Raw genomic sequence first — 18,292 nt, 5'->3', positions numbered from 1 at the left:
CTCACTGTAAACTGCATGGTGCTTATCGGATGCAGCAAAAGTAACCAAGGGGGATGGTTGCGTAACAGTTCAAGCTTCTGAGAGTTTTTCTTTCCATGAAGTTACACTCACCAAGCTCTCGCCAAAGTAACCAAACACTAAAATCAAGGTCTCCTCAAATATTTTGTATTATTACTTTCTTTTCTTCTCTTGTTGAATCATTGTGAAGCTTTATCTTTATGTCGTGATCAAATATACTTCATTGTGTTTTATCCTTTAGCTTAGAGCTTTATGTCATTAGATAACTGAGTGATAACGTCTTGGACTGATACCCCCCCGTTTTCTTTGAACATTGTGGTCCTTTGTAGGGTCTCATTTAATAGAGGTCATTCTGCATCATCATCACCGTCATCAGCCTGTTTACTCTCTGTCTGGGGGGTTGAGAACAGGCAGAAGGACTTTTTTCACTAGATTTGGGTGAAGGGCTGCACATTTGGGGGGGAAGAAGGAAAAGTAGGAGGAGATTGAGAGTAGGAGTCGGGGAGAATGGAACCAGATATAAGATTACTTACTGGCAAAACTCAAGTACAGCAGCAGCTGTTTAGATTGAGCGTTAGTCATCGGCCTCTCTTTTGCCTCTTTCCCCCTCCTCTCTTTCTCCGTCCCTCATGAGAGTGTTGTGAATAGCTCCTGAAATAGAGCCGGTGGAGCGTAAAGTGAAATGTGAAAGACGGCGTAGGCAGAGGGGGGGGGGTTTGTACAAGCAATGTGATACGGTGCCTGTGTAAGAAATGTGTTCACATGGAAAGATATGCAAAGAGAAAGGAAAGAGTTAGAAAGACTGAAGTGACAAGGCCACACAGACAAGTGAGAGAGAGAGGGAAAGAGAGAGAGAGAGAGAGAGAGAAAGGGGGGGGATCAGGGAGAGAGCGAGGCGTGCTCAGAGACTGAGAGTCTGACTCTGAGAGGAAGAAAGCTGGTGAAGGTTCACTGTTATTTTCCTGCCAAACAATTATCCTCTACCGAAAGGATTGATCTTTTTGTTTTTCATTCCTGCTGGATTTTACGGACCTTGGACTTTGAACTTTGTCAGGATCTAAACTTTTATTACAGGATTTTAACTGGACCTAAATGATTTACAACTAATTCACAGTTCTGATACAGTAATCTGCTGGTTTGCCTTGGACATGGGGTCTGGGAAGGAGCTCTTTATTCTCGGTAAGTCTATCAATGAGAGCACAATGTGTGTGTCGGTGTGTGACTGGGTGGGTGTGTGATAGTTGAGGCAAGGAAAGAAGAAACCAAAAGTAGGGGGATGTTTGGAAATGTTGTAACACTTCAGTTGATGTGTGTCCACTTGTTTTTTTCAGTCATACACAATGATATTCATTATTATGTGGTGGCTATGGAAACATGTGTAAATACATGTATTTCATTATTAGTATATTAACCTTGCTTCTCACTTTAAATGAGGTCCAACAACTTATATGGTGACTTTTATCCTGTAACAGCGGTCACAACATGTGAATATGATAGCAGAAGGTGTGAAATTGAAAGAAAAAATGATTTTAAGGCCACATGGGCAGCATCAGTAACGTTAACCCTTTAAGACAGGAAGCAGAGCGCAGCCCTCCAGCTGTGTGCAGATGTCATGTATGGATGGGGGTCACAGTAGCTGCTGTGTGGTGAGAAACGGTCTCTGGACGTCTGCTCCACAGACAGAGTAAAACCAACCCAGAGTTGAAGCAGCATGCAGAGGTCTGAAGGCACATGAATCACAGCAGGATATAAGCCCGTTTGAGTACGCCACAAATCCTGACAGGATGGGGACATTTCTGGTTTATACAGTACATCTGTGTCAGACAGATGTTTTAGAGGCTTACCACCAAACAGCATATTTTTTACGTACAAGTTACACAGTACCAATTAAAAAAATACTACTTTATTTAATTCTGTCTTTCAGGAGACGTCATAAATCATTCTATATGTTGACCGTGTTATTATTATCACACATGTGCTATGTACAGTAGGACATATATATATATATATATATATATATAAATATAATATTAGGGGTGTTGCGATATACCACCACCAACAATAACTGTAAAAATTAAGAAATGATACATAATATATACTGTTGATAATAAACAGATATTAAACCGTTACCTCATTGTTTATCAGTTGATCTATTTGCACTATCCAATAGCCAACGTGTTCTGTTTGTACGCTCTTATGTTATTTGTTTATTTTTGTTACAAACTCTCTCAAATCATATTTTGAATTGAAATAACTTGTCAATGAAAAAAGAGACGAAATAAACAATAAACAAAGTTGTAACATTAAAAGGGCTGTGTGTAGTGACCCAACACTGCGTGTACCCTTCGCTTCACAGAGTAGTTTAGCTTCTTAAAACGTAGTGTTTTGGTTTTCTGTCCCACTAATGTGTGGCTTTGGTTTTTTAACCATTCTCATCCACCTTGTTTCATGCAGAAGCAAGCAGCATTACCACCAGAAGACCAAAAATAGAGCTATTAGGATAGTTTCTTTTTGACGTTATTAAGTTTCGGAAACACAAATGTAACTGAAAGTTAAGGTTGCTCTGCGTCTGCTAGGTAAAAAACAAGTTAACCATAACAACTTCATAAGGCGGTCATTTCAAATGTGTTTACAACTTGCTGTTTATTACCTACAAAATAAAAAAATGCAGGTTTTTCCAATATTATTTAATATAGTCATTTACATTGTGGAGTTTTACAATCAGAAAAAGTTTACAATGTCAATCAAGTTTGAAAACAATATAAGACTCAACTACTAGATACTACTGTTGACTATTTCATGATTAATCCCCTTAAAAACAGCAGCGGCAATCATCATGTATGTCTACATTCACATGATACTACATACATGATACCGGTTTGTTTTATTGGTACTACATGAACAATTATAGTAACAGAGCAGCAAGTTATTAACGCCATTAGAAGTATTTTAACCCAGTAGTGTCTTTACAAAAGGTGGGCAGAAGCAGAAATCCCCTTCATTTTCACATGATGATTTGTAAACATGTGACTACACAGTTTAAATGACTCAGCATGACTTTTGACGAGTGTAAAATGAGGCCTTTGGGCTATAGGAAATTGCAGTTACTTTCATATGCATGCGACTCAATACACAGATAAATAGACAGAGAAAGAGTTAGAGATAGAGAGAAACCCTGGTGTTGCCTGCATTTATAGCCTCCACTTTCTAGCAGCCTATAAGATAATGCAACAGGAAGAGCAACATAATAAACTAAATCTAGCTACATACAGCTTATAAAGAATAAAGAAAGACCCACTGAGAGTATAGTTTATGTTACAGACGTCTATTCAAATTCACCACTGTGCCTACTGGTGAATAAATGTCAGCTGCTAGCTGAGCACAGAGTCACTCTTTGTATATGTCCGCAGTTATTAAGTCATAAAGTGAGGCTCAGTTACAGACTCACTGTCCAACGCTGCCTGCTTCTCCTAAAGAGACATTACTGTGGGAAATCCACCAACAACAGAGGCCTCATTGTGATCGAGGGAGGGGACACAAGGGAGGGTCAGTTTTTGCTTACACAATGTGAGGGAATGGGGGCGCTGTTCTCTGCCTTACCACTGAATCATGAGTCAGGAAATGTGATTGACACGCGTCTACTGTGGTGTGTGTTTAATCTGACAAGCTGGGGTAGAACCATGGGTGTAGATAAACATGAGGAATAAAACAATCACACTAAAATAAGTCGCGCACATATGTAGTTCAAAAGGTGGAATACATTGGGCTCCAATGGAGACCCATGTATCAACAAGACCAAGAGTTGTAATGAAGGCTGAGTGAGCTGTAAAAAGCATCATCACTGGAAATCTGGTAATAGCTCAGCAACAAAACTGCATGTGATTCACAACTTTCAGTTTGGGGAAGTTTTGTAATATGTTGCAATTTGATCAGCGGCAAAGCGCTCTAAAAGGCAAAGGCAACATTTAAAATAGAACACCACTACTGCACAGGGCTACAATTGTTGCTCAAATATAGCATCATCACCAGTGCAGTGGCTTCTGCAGCCAACTTTTATAATAATAATTAATAAGAACACCTGAAGTGGGCATTAGTGCACAAGTATGGTTGCTCTGCTTTATACACGTCTTACTTGTCATTGGAACTAAATGACCTTTCTCTCTTTCCCTGCAGGTGTATTGGTTATGGTGAGGGAATGTTTGACTGAATGTTCCCTTGGCTTCAACACGGCAAAAGGGCAAAAATGTGTTGGTAATAATCTGCCATTACCTCAAATGTTAAGCATCCCTTGTCATTGTCTTGCCTTTGTCTACCATTGCCATTATTGTTGTAATACAACAGCTCTCAGAGATAAATGGTGTTCCAATGCAAAACCTCTTACTGGAGTTGAACAGGAAAAGTTATTTTTTTGTATGACCTTCATCTTGTTTTTCCATTTTAGGCACTGCTCAGTGCTCTCATTCAGAGTGGATTGCAAAGAAAACATTGTCAGTAATAGATGTTAAAAGATTCTTGGATCCTTGCAGTAAAACTGCAAGGATCCAAGAATCTTTTAACATCTATTACTGACAATGTTTTTTTATCAGCTAACAAAAAGAAATAGAAGGGGTCGGATTAAATAAGTGTAAACTTCTTCCGACCCCTTTTCGGACGTGTAATTAGCTAAAGCTTTGTTGATTATTGATATCAGACAATGATACTACAGATTATTCAATTATTAATTAAATGTTTCGTTTTGTTATTGCATTCATTTGTATAGTACTGTATTATGTCTGTATCATCTTTTGTTTCATTTGTATTTTCTTTGGTTTTACACGCTCAAAAAAATAAAATAAACTAAACTAAACTAAACTAATACAATGGAAAGAGGAGCTACAGAAAAAGAGCTAATCAGAAGCTGCTTAAAATCAAAATGAAATGTTTTCCGTCTACAAATCAAGCATGTTATATTTTGTATTAACCTGTGAGATTCATTGCTTTAATTGTAATCTCATTGCTTTATGTGTTTGTAACCAAATCCAGATAGGAATGAGTGCGAAGAAACTCTAGGCATTTGTCGGGGACACGCAGATTGCTTCAACACGAATGGTAGCTTCTTGTGTCGTTGTCATCAAGGCTACTCACACAGTGAAGGGCTGGTGAACTTCACAAAAGATGGACACTGTCAAGGTAAGCCTGCCTGTGCATGACATTATGTTTGATCTGTGTCTCTTTGTTTTTAACTGTTTAACATATCTTTTCACTTCTTCTTCTTTCAGAGGTAAACGAGTGCATCGAATTTACCAATATATGTGGTGCCGCTGCTCAGTGTACTAACCTGATGGGGAGTTACGAGTGCACCACCTGCAACTTAGGCTACTCCAACAATGGCTTCAGCAACTGCATAGGTGAGTGGTGTGTTATTATTATATTGTCGGTTATATACAAGCTTGTCTGAGAAAAAAAATAGACGTGATGTTTCTAATAAATAACAGTACCAAACAGTGTTTACAAGTACAAGTAAGACGATGTCTCTGTCAATCTCTTGGTTGATTCTCAGAAAATGAATTGTTAACTATGTGAGTAAGTGATTTATCATGAAAACATATATATGGTTCCAGATTGAGACATTTAAGGAGTTATGCCCTTTTGAAAAGTTATTTTGATTCATTTGTGATTCATTTAATTCTTTCTCATTTGCTAGACAATTCAATAATAGTATTGCCTGCACCATATGCTTCTGAGGTGTAATGGATGGGTGTTTGTTTACTTTATGAAAGAGTAAGGAATCCTAAACTGGTCACCTTTGTGGTGTATATTTTGTCTTCAAATTAGCTGTTTTATTTAACCAGCATTAGGCCTAACCATAGGGAGTTGGCTTGGCAACTGGAAGGTCACCAGTTCAAGTCCCGGAAAGACCAAGTGCTACCGAGGTGTCCCTGAGCAAGGCACTGTTCCCTACACTGCTCCCCGGGCGCCGTACATAATGGCAGCCCACTGCTCCTAACACTAGGATGGGTCAAATGCAGAGAAACCATTTCGTTACATAGTACCTGCACTACGTAACGACAATAAGTTGAATCTTCTTCTTCAATAACATTACAAAAATATAAATGACCTTTAAAGTCCAATCCCACATTACAGAGCTAACACATAATGTTAACAGTTGAAGGTTTCACTCTCTCCCTTTAAATGAGTCTGACATTAAAGCAGTGTTTCTCAAAGTGGGGGGCGCGCCCCCGTGGGGGGCGCAGAGGCATGACAGGGAGACAGCGAGAGACCAAAAAAATAATTCGAAAATAATAAGATACAGTACAGTACAAGTACGTCTGGGTCTCTGTGTTTCATTCAAGCTCGGCTCTGTGTGTGTGTGGAACGAGCCATTTTGTGTGCATGCGCGAGAGAGAGCGCACCGGTACCGGAGATCGTTGTTGTTAGCTTCTGGTGCTAGCGAGCTAGTGGCCGGGTCTCAAACGTTTTGGTCACGATTAATGTAAACAATTATTTCCGAGGCACACGTTTATATGATCATTATAGTTATACAAAAATAAGAGAATAAATGAAAAACAGTTATGAAATACTATATGACAGTAAAAAAAGAATAGAGTTTGAAAGGAGAGTGATTTGTAAAATATCCATAAAGAAAAAGAAAATCTGTTTACAGTTCTGTTTCAAATGGGTGTTGAGAGATGTATCCATAGATCTCTTAATTTTGCTCTCAAAGTGCACCAGATTGATGCTTTTAACTTCAATATTTAAAACAAAATCTTCCCGAGGGTGCATGCCCCCGGACCCCATATGTTAGGTCCACTCCCCACTTACAAAAAATAGCACTTTACCCCTGCTTACACCTATATGCCGTGAGCTGATTATCGAGCCTTCATTGTAACAGTCGCGGGTACACTGTGTATTTGCGTGGGGATTGTTGCAGTAGAAAATTCCACTGTAGTGCCCGGTACATTAATGGGAAACCCTAAATGTTTGAGCACCCTCTATGAAACGTCAAGCTACCCCACAGCACCCCCAAAAGAACTCTGTGGCGCCGCCACTGAGCCTGCAACCCCGTTTTGAAGAAATGCGCAGTGCAAAACAGGCTTATTGCAGCCACTAATGATAAGATACACTTTTTGGCCAAATATCAGCATTTTCTTTCTTTTCATTTTTTTGCACAGATTGCAAAGTGGCAAAGTATTATAACTTATTGTTCTAGCAAAGGGATTGCACAATTGTATTATGTATTTATTTTTTTGACCACACAGACTTATGGAGCATTGTTTTATTATCACTGTTCTAGCAAAGGAATGCTCACGTTCATATTGATGTATTTTAATAAATGTTAACTTGGCCCACATTACGTGACTATTTGTGTTGGGGGGGACCGACTTTTTTTTTTCTCCAAAGGGGGGGCCTGACAGAAAAGGTTTGAGAACCACTGCATTAAAGTAACTGTGCATTGGAGACAAATGAAACCACTGTTGTAACTACTATAACAACAACAATATAGAATAGACATTAAATATTTGCGTGCCAACTCGGTGTAAAGAAACAAACAAAAATGCGGCACTACTGATGACGGCGCTCCCATCCAGACACAACCGCAAACAAGATGACACAAGATGACTTACCCAGTCCTCACGATCACCGGGAACAGCGGCTCCTCACACCAGTCTATAGGTACATTCTACTGCAAATCCTATTCATTTTTGAGCGGTGATAATGTCTTTTTGGGAGTCCTGGAGCTTTTTTTCTTCTGACTGTAGCCCTGGTCATTTTAAAGCTTTGCTGCTCCTAAGAAAGATGTCTACATTTAAAAAACTGCCAGTCCTGGGTTGATCTTGAAAAGGTCAAACCTGCTTTTGATTCATCATGATTCAACTCCCCTGTACTCTCTGTACTCTGACCTAAACCCCAAAGCCTTCCCCTGCCTCCCGCTTGAACAAATTGTAGCTCTTAAAAACATCTCACGACACGGGCTGCCTGTAACGTTCAGAGGTGTTTCTAAAATCCTTCTGACTACAAAGAAAAACTTACACCCCTCCATTGCAGAGATGATTTGTCCACTTGCAATAGGTTACTAGCTATATCCAAATGTTTGTCAGACTTACCCCACGGAAATCATTGCCCTTGTGTAATGTCAGTGATTGCTTATGTCTCTGTTTCCTCTCCTTACACAGACATAAATGAATGCTATGAAGCTCAAATGAAACAAGAAGACCTCTGTGGAAGTGAAGGGACTTGCATTAACAGTAATGGGAGTTACTGTTGCAGCTGTTCAAAAGGATACACCAACTATGGCAACAACAGCACAAAGTGCTCACGTGAGTTTACAAAGTCCCTCTCCATCACCGTTACTTACTGTCATGTCTTTGTATGAAGCCTCGATTTGTTCACACCCTCCCTTTATAAACTTCCCATCACAGATACCATTGTAGTAGCTTTTCATATTTTATGTATTGGCTCATCTGATTACAGATAATCTTTGGTGTAACTCTCACAGGATAATATGCATGCCTTTCTGTTCAGAGCTGCTGCTTTGTGTAGATTTGTATTGCACTCCTCTGCTATCAATGCATGCTGTTGTGAAATGACAAATTCAACCAGTGAGATGATTATCTGTTTCGCTCTGTTCCATCTAGCACTCAAGTGTGACAGCTTCAAAGGAAACGGTGGACCCGCCTCGGTAAGCTGCATGTTTAGATATACCATTTTTTTTTGTATCGTATCAACTTTATTCTTACATTTGTCCCTGCAGCTGATAGTGCAGTGTAAGATATCAGCACTGTGGGTCTTTCTAAGAAACATTTAAGCCAATTTCCTCTATTTCCAGACCTCCCTGCAGCCCTCTCTTTAGTATAGGGCAAACTGAATACCCTTATTATTCTGTCTCCGTCTCTTAGTCGCTTGGAGGCCTGGCAGACATTTTGTTCATGATGAGAAACAGCTGTTTGGCTCTTTCTAACCCAAGTGCTGCGAGTGAAGTGAAGACTGATGGAGAGGCGCTACTAGAGGTAGACAAAACACAAACATTCTTACACATACAAAAACACAAACAGTATTCTCAAAACCTGCTCTCGCATTCTGCAACTTGAACAGAAACTATTCACTGCGGTCGAGTCCATCCTGTCCCCCGGGCAACTGAACAGCAGTGAAGATGTGAGCGGACTGCTCAGCACGGTGGAGAATGCTATTATGCTCATTGGACCACAACTGAAAGATAAACAGACCAGGATGGAGACCACTGAGACAGGTTAGGGTGGTGACAGCTAGTGATTAACATACTGTATTTGAGAATTCATAAGCTTACAGGCCATTTCTATGGATGAGGATGCATGCTGAGTTCAATGGAATACTTCTCCTAAAAAATTAACAGTTGCATATCCATTACTCACTCTGTTTTAACTCTCAAAAAAGAGTTTCGTTATGGTCACTTCTTTCCAAACACATGCATTTTTGCTAAAACCACTATTTAAAGCCCTAATTTGATTTCTTGTTCAACGCGAAGGAAAGGAGAAAAACAAAGGTTTTTTCACAAAATCATGTTAACACTGGTTGAGTAATAGATTTGCAAATGGTCATTTTGTGGGTGAAGTATTCCTGTAATAAATGAAGGTGAGAAAACTGTAATGTAAACTTTGTACTTTAAATTGAGTTATTTACTCGAATAGAAGCTGAGATTGCAGTGCAGAGGGGAAAGACTCGGCCCACAGGACCAATTCAGCTGACCAATGAGGTTGCTACACTCGACACTGACTGGACAACAGCAGCTGGGACGGGACCATACCCTGGTAAACCACTTTCCTCATCTCTTCTGACAAATTAGTCCCAATTTTAAGTTTTATCGATGATTACTATTATATTTCTAAAACAGGTTTTGCTCTGGCTGCCTTGTTGAGCTACAAGAAGCTTGAGAAATCAGTTAACCGGTCGTTTGAGGGGCTCAAAGGACATGAAAAAGACGGAGTGACTCCTTCCTTTCAGATCTCCTCCAAAGTTGTGTCTGTTGTGGTTTCTAATCCCAATACTCAGCAACTGAATCGCAACGTGACGATCACCCTCAGACATCTACAGGTAGTCTCTTCTGTCGTGGAGTCTTCTCAGTATGGCATTTCATCTTTGCTAAAAAATGTTAGAAATGTTCAAATGTATTGAGCCTCCTTTTGACATGATGGTATTGTTTGTGCACAGGATACAGAGGAGTCGGATGAGCTGAGCTACATCTGTGCGTACTGGAAAGAGAATGGGACCTGGTCCACAGATGGTTGTTATCAACAGAAGTCCAATGCCACACACACTGTGTGTACATGTGAACATCTGAGCAGCTTCGCTGTGCTCATGGCTCTCTGCCCCATGAAGGTATTAAGCAGACAAGGCAAATAAAAAAGCCATAACATTGAAATGTTATTGGGAAAAGGCCAACTTTAAAAGGCAATAAAAGTCCTATAAAACATTCACTTTTCATATATTTAATTACTTATTTTACAAATGTAGGATTTATTATTTGTATTGATGAATTCATGTTCAGTCTTATGCAATGTTTGGCCCAAGCAGGCAGCTGTTTTAAGTTAGTAAATTACAACATAGTCGAGCATTTAGCAACTGAAGAGGCAGATATTTCTCTCAGGAGTTGTTGGAGACCAAAGAAGAGATTAAATATTGGCCTACCAGCTGCTAGTTGGCCGGAAACACAACTCTAAATAATTTCCGATGTTTCCTCGTAAATTCTTAGTGTGTAAATAAGCAGCTGTTTGCTTGTAAGAATCACATTTATGAAGTGATAATACTTGAATGTTGTGTTTACAACTTGTTTACGCTGCCTCCAAGTGGCCAAAAGATGAGTTATTCTGAGGGACAATAAACTTGCTTCTCTATTTCCGAATCTTCCTTACCCACACATACGTGATGTTGTAAATAATACACTCAGGATCTAATGTGTCTCCTTTCTTAGCACTCCTTTGGGCTCCAGGTGGTGACCAAGATTGGGCTGACCATCTCCCTGCTGTGCCTCGTGCTGTGCATCCTGACGTTCAAGTTCTGCCGCTCCATAAAGGGAACCCGCACCACCATCCACCTTCACCTCTGTATCTGCCTCTTCGTAGCTGACCTCTTCTTTCTGGCCGGCATCTCACAAACTAAACCTGTGGTATGTTATGTTTCTGCAACAAAATGGTGTCTTCAGTTTCAAGAACCGCAATAACTTCACTATAAACATAGTCTATACAAATACATTAATTTTATTTAAATGTTTACATTGGGTAGAACATTTCATTCGTGTTGACACGCAGTGAAGCCTGTGTAAAACTCAAGAGGCACATTCACTTTCGAGCGCTGCCTCAACATTAAACCTTAAACCCCTCTTCCTGCCACATTACAGTTTAAAACCCCTGTGGTTACCCTGAAAAACAAAAAGAGGTGGTGGTAGAAACTGTGGCTGAGTGAAAAAAAACTAAAAAGGAAGTTTGTTTGTACTTCTTAATGTCCTGTGTCTTAATCAGTGGTGGAAAGTACCTTTGCAGTTTTTACGAACCTGTACTTTCCATTTATGCGACTGTAAATTGTACTCCACAAAATTTCAGAAGCACATATTGCATTTGAACATATTTAACCACTTTTTTCTGACTTTACTAAAATGATTCTGCAGTTCTTATAAAAGTATTTAAACTTAGCAGTGACCTGGTTCAGTATTTTTTAAACTGTTACTAAACTGTTATTCATGGTAAGTTTTAAAATGGCTAACATTAGTACTTTTACTTCAATTAATAAAGTTTCAATCTTTCATTTAAATAAATGTCTGGTAAGTCATTATCTATTGCCGAATAAGGTTAAAGAATAGTGATTGAGCCTACTGATAAAAGCACTTGTATTTAGAGTACAAACTGGGTGTCTTCCCTGGAAAAACACAAGCGTTCTTGCGGAAGTGAAGAGAACCTAAAACACACTAACAATTGCCCCTTATAGTCATAAGATGAATACATGAAGATCTTCAACATTGTTACTTTAAGTTGGTTGTAATGATTTGCAATGATTTAAGGACTTTTTGTACTACTATTTTGAATGCAAGGATTTTACAACATTGTAAAACAATTGTTATACTACTACTTCTTACTAGTCTTGTTTTGATTAATCTAACTCTAATTGAGGTCATCATGATGATGTAAAACAGCGCGGTCATTTCTTTTTCAAAGAATTGTCTCGATCAGATTACTGCTGTGAGACATTTCATTCCTGTGCTCATTCCTGTCTGACCTTATCTTCGTCTATGTTGTCATGTCATACTATAACAGGGTGGGTGCAGCTTCGTTGCAGCGATGCTCCATTATTTCTTCTTGGCCGTGTTCACCTGGATGCTGTTAGAAGGGGTGCAGCTGTACCGTATGGTGGTCATGGTGTTCAACGCCACCATGCGCCCCCTCTACTTATACCTCACTGGTTATGGGACACCCCTTGTTATCGTCGTTATTTCTGCCATCATTAGACCAAGCGGATACGGCACTGACCAGCAGTAAGTGTTACATCTGTTAGCATGCGCCTGATGTGTGAAACTAATGACATCATTGCACTACACCAACCTGCTGCTATCTATGTCAGTGATGTCAGCAAAACTCTTTCCTGCACATGTGTTCTCCTTCCTCTCAACCAGCTGCTGGCTATCCCTGAAAGACGGCCTCATCTGGAGCTTCTTTGGCCCCGTGTGCTTCATCATCATCCTCAACGTCTTCTTCTTCTTAGTCACCGTCTGGAAGCTCGCCCAGAAGTTCGCCACCCTCAACCCAGACCTCACCCAACTGCACAAAATTAGGTGTGTGTGTGTGTGTGTGTGTGTGTGTGTGTGTGTGTGTGTGTGTGTGTGTGTGTGTGTGTGTGTGTGTGTGTGTGTGTGTGTGTGTGTGTGTGTGTGTGTGTGTGTGTGTGTGTGTGTGTGTGTGTGTGTGTGTGTGTGTGTGTGTGTGTGTGTGTGTGTGTGTGTGTGTGTGTGTGTGTGCCAAATGGTGCGGCTTTGGGAGCTGAAAGATGGATGGGAAGAATGTGAGAGTTTTGCCGGGAAAAAATGTAGCCAATGTTTTTCTAGTACCAACTCTGCTCCCTAATGACGTGCTACTGAGGGGCTCCTCCCCCCCCCCCCCACTCCATCTACTGAATGCTCATTTTTCACTCCATTGCACGTGGACAACACACTGTATAAACATAGACTGCTTCATCAATTAGTGATGCTCAATTTAGTCCAGGGTATTGAGAATGTGATTTTTTTTTGCTAAAATCCAGTTAAATGTTTTTCATTAAACAAATAGCATTCAATTATAGTGATAAGGTTTCTGTCTGTGGGAAATGATCTCATCCACATTTCAGAGGTTTTTCATATTCTAAAGGACAGAATTAAAACGTATATTTAAACTTAAAGGTCCCATGTCATGCTTTTCCGGTTATTACCCGTCCCCTTGTGTGTTATGAAGGTTTTTATGCATGTAAACCAGGGGTGCCCACACTTTTTCAGCTTGGGAGCTACTTTTAAAATGACCAAGCCCAAATGATCTACCTACAGGGCCGCCCCTGCACCATCTGTGTCGCGAGCGGTGCTAGTGGACTAAACGGCGGATAAACTGTGGCACGCTTACACTAATTGCACCGCATAAGCGCATAATAGTGCGCCACATTTGCGCCTCAGATGAGGAGGTGAGGCCCCCTCATAACTGCATGAACCCGTATGGCACAATACAACTCAGATTGGCTTACCTGTACGTCAATCAAGTGGCAAATGCCATAGTAAGGATGGATGATAGGCTAACTTTAAAAAAAATAAAAACATTTTTTTTATTTATTTATTTTTTCAATGCCATGCGATCTACCCACACTACCTTTGCGATCGCCCGTATTGGGCACCCCTGATGTAAACGGTCTGCAAAGTCACAAACCCTCAAAGTACACCCTGTAGCGAGTAAAGCTCTAACACAGAAACACCTGTCTATGCTGCCCCAGAACGCCTCGTTGGAGATTTCTCTTTTTCTTCCTGGGTACAGTGACGTGACCATACCCAAATGGACCCATTGGTCCGTGGAGCTCCTCACACACACACACACACACTCTCTCAGCGGCGAAACAGTGACGCGCTGGGGGGGGGGTGCTAGTGGAGTCTCGTGGCGGCGAAACTGTGGCGCGCTTACACTGTAGGTGCGCCGCGTTTGTGGGGGGGAGGTGCGGGTGCTAGTGGAGCCTCGCAGATGGGGGTGCTGCAGCCCCCTCAGCACCCCCCCCCCCCCTTCCCGCGTCCATTCGCGATGTCTCGCTGTCTCGCAGACCCCACGCAGCAAGCAGGAAATGAACACAGCTCACACTGTCCGCTCCTCGCAGCAGCGAGCCTCGCAACGTCCCGCCAACACGGCACCCAGACCCCACGCAGCATTCTCACCTGTTTGTCTGGTGTCATTTTCTGGTTGCTAACGCCATTGTAACACATAATCACTGATGTTCCGCTGTAACGGTGGTTACTCATCAGAACAGAGTGGGCGAGCTGACCAATCAGAGCACACTGGGCTCATAGGGAGGGGGGGGGGGGCAGGAGCTCCAACAAGCCGTTTAGGACAGAGAGTGAATACACATACTATACAGAGATGCTGTATGAGAAACCAATGTGAGTTTGGAACAATATAAATCTATTCTAGTAGACCTCAACAATGGAATTATGATCAGTAGAAATGGCCATGACATGGGACCTTTAATATAGTCATATCCTGGTGTAAATTAGACTTGCTACTTATTAATAGTTCCTTTCTTGTCTAAACCTTTTTATTTCGCTTCCTTCCTCCTTACCTTCTTTCCCTACTCCTGCCTATTTCCTTCCTTTCTTTCTCCTTACCTTCCTTTCTTACTCCCTTTTTCTATTCCATCCTTTCTTCTTTTATTCCTTCATCCTTCATCCTTTCCTTCCTTTTCTTTTAATAAGATAATCACCAAAAAACATGTTCATCAGTGGCCTTTAGTTTCTATTATTCAATCTGCTCTTAGTAGACAGTTAACAGCTGCTTTGCTCAACACCATCCTCCCTTTCCTAATACTTGTACTGTAAGGGGGTTTTCCAGACACTGCAGTAGCCTCTGAGTCATCACTGTGTTAATCTGTTAATCTTTGCTCTCATTCTCTATCTCTATCTCTGATCTCCCTACAGAGCTTTCACAGTGACAGCTATCGCCCAGATGTGCATTCTGGGTCTTATGTGGGTGTTTGGGGCCTTCCTGTTTCAAGAGGACAACACAGTGGTGGCATACATCTTCACTATCCTCAACAGCCTGCAGGGAGCGCTGGTGTTCTTCATGCACTGCCTACTGTCTAAACAGGTAGGAAACAGCAACTGTGGGTTTGTGAGTGTGTACCTGGGAAATAACATAAATAGTAACACAAATGAACTACAAGAGAAAGTGTTAAAATGATTTTGAGCTGTGCATTTTTTTCTGATGTTCTGCTGCCCTCTGCAGGTGAGAGAGGAGTACGCCCATTTCCTTTCCTGTATCTGCACACCACAGAAGAAGAGATACTCAGACTTCACCAGTACCAATCCCTCCAGTAGTCAGTCACAAGTAAGTATTAAGCGACCTCACTTCTTAACGCCTTCTAAGTTACGTACACTACTGCTTTAGAGTGCAATTTGGAGTATTTATTTTTCATACTACCTCATTTTTTATCTCCACTACATTTCAGGTTTGTAACATTAACTTGTTATGGAGTATGTTTACATTGTGGTATTGCTTCTCTGCATTGTTTCTAAACTTGTGCCATTTGTGTTCTTATAGGCTTTGCGAAGTGGGCAGCACACCGGAGAATCCCAAATATGAAGTGCTCGATCTTTTAATGTAACACATAGACACACCTTTACCCTATATGGGCTAGCTCTGATTTTAGGTTTGTATCAATTCAAACAAAAATCCAGTCATTATTTAATTCAAATGGCACCAATTACTTTTATAGATATAACTAATCAGGGGCCCTCCCACTGGTTGCATGATACATCTGGGTGGAATCTGAGTTAAATCTCAGGCCTTTTAGACCCTAAGGAAGTTAAAGGGACCACATATACCTATCAAAAAAAAACCTGGATCCAAAAACATGATTAGCACACTTTGCCAGTCAACTGCATTATGGGCCAAAGTTATATCCCATTGTTGTCACAGCAGGCAAAAACGTCCCTGTTTATTTGGGAACTGTTTAACTAAAATATGTTCAAGTATCCTATATGTTTATCCAAAACATATCACAATCATACTATAAGCTGTATTGCCTTTGGAAGGATTCAAAGTAAAACATAAAAACTGTACATTGACAGAGTATTTATTTTCAAGCACAGAGAAATACGTCTACAATATGTAGGCAACAAGAAAATATGAGTTAAGCTCTTTATGTTCAAAGCATGAGCAATTAGTTTGCGCAGAATTGTATAAATGTTTTTGGTAAGAGAAGGGTGGGTGTGCCTTTTGTTCAAATGTTCCATTACTGATTTGTTTCCATGTAAAGTAGTGGCAGAGAAACAACTGATTTATGATGCACATGTCCCAAGGCGTGCCTCTGATGGTCCCGTCATGTTCCTGCAAATCCTACGTGGGCTTCTGCAAGGATTTTATGTTTGTAGTTTGTTGATCTTTCTTATACAAAATAAGTGATTTGTATTCACTTGTGGCTTTTAAAAAATTATCTTTATTGATTTGCCATAAAGCTGTGTCTTTGTCACTAGTTTATGTGAAGATATAGCAATATGTTTCAATTAGCAAAGAAGAAAAACAAATCCAGCCAAAAATAGTCACTCTGGAAATACATGAAAACAGACCCACCCATTCCCATAAGCCAGCAACTTCCTGCAATCAAAGTGTTTAAATGGAGTTAAATTCCATTTTGTTATCATGTTTTCTTATTATAGCTGATGGAGTATGTGTCCACACATTGTTAGTGACTGTAAGAATCACATCCCTGAAATGAGAACTTTGACTATTTAAATAAGGTCTATTGATGGGAGATGTACAGACCTGTGTTTCTTTATGTTATTGCACTTTTCTGTTATCAAAATGATAGTCAAGCACATCTTCACTTACATGGTGCATGTGATAATCAAAAGACTTGAGAAGCAGCTTCATCTACAGAACCAGAACAGTTTACGTGTTAAAAAAAACAGTTTACTTGCTGTATAAAGCAACCAATTATATATCTTCTACTTTATAGAAATTGATCAGAGACATTGATCTGCAGAAGAAAAAAAAAGACAAAATGGTAATTCTTTGTATGTGATTGGTGTGTCCTGTACCTTTTAAAAAAAATCGCCATGAGCCTGATTAAGACCACTCCTATGTTGGTTTTAACAACTAAACTGTTCTGGTATGGCTGCAATTTTTTGTGACCATCGTTACCTTTAATTCATGCATTGCTAAATTTGTATGTGAAAAAGCTATGTGCGTTATGCAACATTATTTTGTGAATGTAAGAAGCTTATTGTAAGAATAGATTTTCTTTTTTAAAGGTAGGCCTATAAGAACTTATTTTTCTATTTTGTAATTTTGTATGTATTTTGGTACTGTTCTTTAGAATATGCACACATTTTATTAAAGCTTCTATTTCATCTAAAAAATATGTAATGTGTGGTTTGTAATGATGTGATGACATTCCCAAGCAGATAGATTGATTGATTGATAGAGATAGATTAATGGATATGTTTCTTGATATTTGACATTTTAATCAAACATCTTGCCCTACATTTTACGAGTCATACTTCAGAATAAAAACTTCAAATTTGCCAATAGGTTGTGAAATTGCTTACATTGCGTTTATGATAAATGTAGCACAAGTCATAACGTGAGCAAACTGACGCATTAGGCTACACACAGGACCGACCATTCCTTGATAGTTAGCTAGCATTAGCTAATTGTTATTATTATATAGCCTACCTTTCATTGGGAAAGTGCGTAATTTTCTTCCAACAAATCTGAGGTAGCCCTATTTGTGCTTTTTGTATTTATCCAACATTGTATGCTATGTTATAAGAAATAAAGTTCAAGAGGAAATATGTAAAAACGCTAGTTTAGCCTACTTTACTAGCTAGCTAATTAACAAGTTTCAATTAGCAAACAAACTGCCTTAAAATTCAGCTTGTGCCGTTTATTATCCAACCATTAACTGCTGCCATTTTTCCGGGCTTCAACTTACTTAAGATACACTTGTTGACAATACTGTTTTTAATGCAGTTCATTTACTTGTATTCGGTCAATGCGTTCACCACAGATATTTTAGATATGTGTCAATGAATCTACCAGTAAAGCGATCACTT

At 39.9% G+C, this 18,292-nt stretch overlaps 1 protein-coding gene across 1 annotated transcript; it reads left to right on the top strand.

Moving 5' to 3' along the window:
* The first annotated feature begins 885 nt into the window (after positions 1 to 885).
* LOC117474522 (adhesion G protein-coupled receptor E5) lies at positions 886 to 17,596 on the top strand. The gene is made up of 17 exons (XM_034120349.1): positions 886 to 1,197; positions 4,192 to 4,269; positions 5,041 to 5,187; positions 5,277 to 5,405; positions 8,172 to 8,315; positions 8,634 to 8,677; positions 8,895 to 9,005; positions 9,091 to 9,244; positions 9,663 to 9,782; positions 9,866 to 10,065; positions 10,183 to 10,350; positions 10,943 to 11,137; positions 12,279 to 12,496; positions 12,635 to 12,793; positions 15,155 to 15,323; positions 15,462 to 15,563; positions 15,777 to 17,596. Exons 1-17 carry the CDS (start codon positions 1,167 to 1,169, stop codon positions 15,816 to 15,818), a joined length of 2,211 nt encoding a protein of 736 aa, XP_033976240.1. The 5' UTR covers positions 886 to 1,166; the 3' UTR covers positions 15,819 to 17,596.
* Positions 17,597 to 18,292: the final 696 nt, after the last annotated feature.

The sequence above is a fragment of the Trematomus bernacchii genome, unplaced genomic scaffold (genome assembly GCF_902827165.1).
Source record: "Trematomus bernacchii unplaced genomic scaffold, fTreBer1.1, whole genome shotgun sequence".
In the NCBI taxonomy this organism is placed as follows: domain Eukaryota; kingdom Metazoa; phylum Chordata; class Actinopteri; order Perciformes; family Nototheniidae; genus Trematomus; species Trematomus bernacchii.
Note: the sequence above shows the minus strand (reverse complement) of the source record. Positions and strands in the feature narration are given on the sequence as shown.

Bases quoted from the DNA above. Each gene is read 5' to 3' on its own strand.
- LOC117474522 (XM_034120349.1), top strand. From the start codon at position 1,167: ATGGGGTCTGGGAAGGAGCTCTTTATTCTCG. The intron at 9,783-9,865 runs GTAAACCACTTT...TTTCTAAAACAG, and splicing joins TGGGACGGGACCATACCCTG to GTTTTGCTCTGGCTGCCTTG. The intron at 10,066-10,182 runs GTAGTCTCTTCT...GTTTGTGCACAG, and splicing joins TCACCCTCAGACATCTACAG to GATACAGAGGAGTCGGATGA.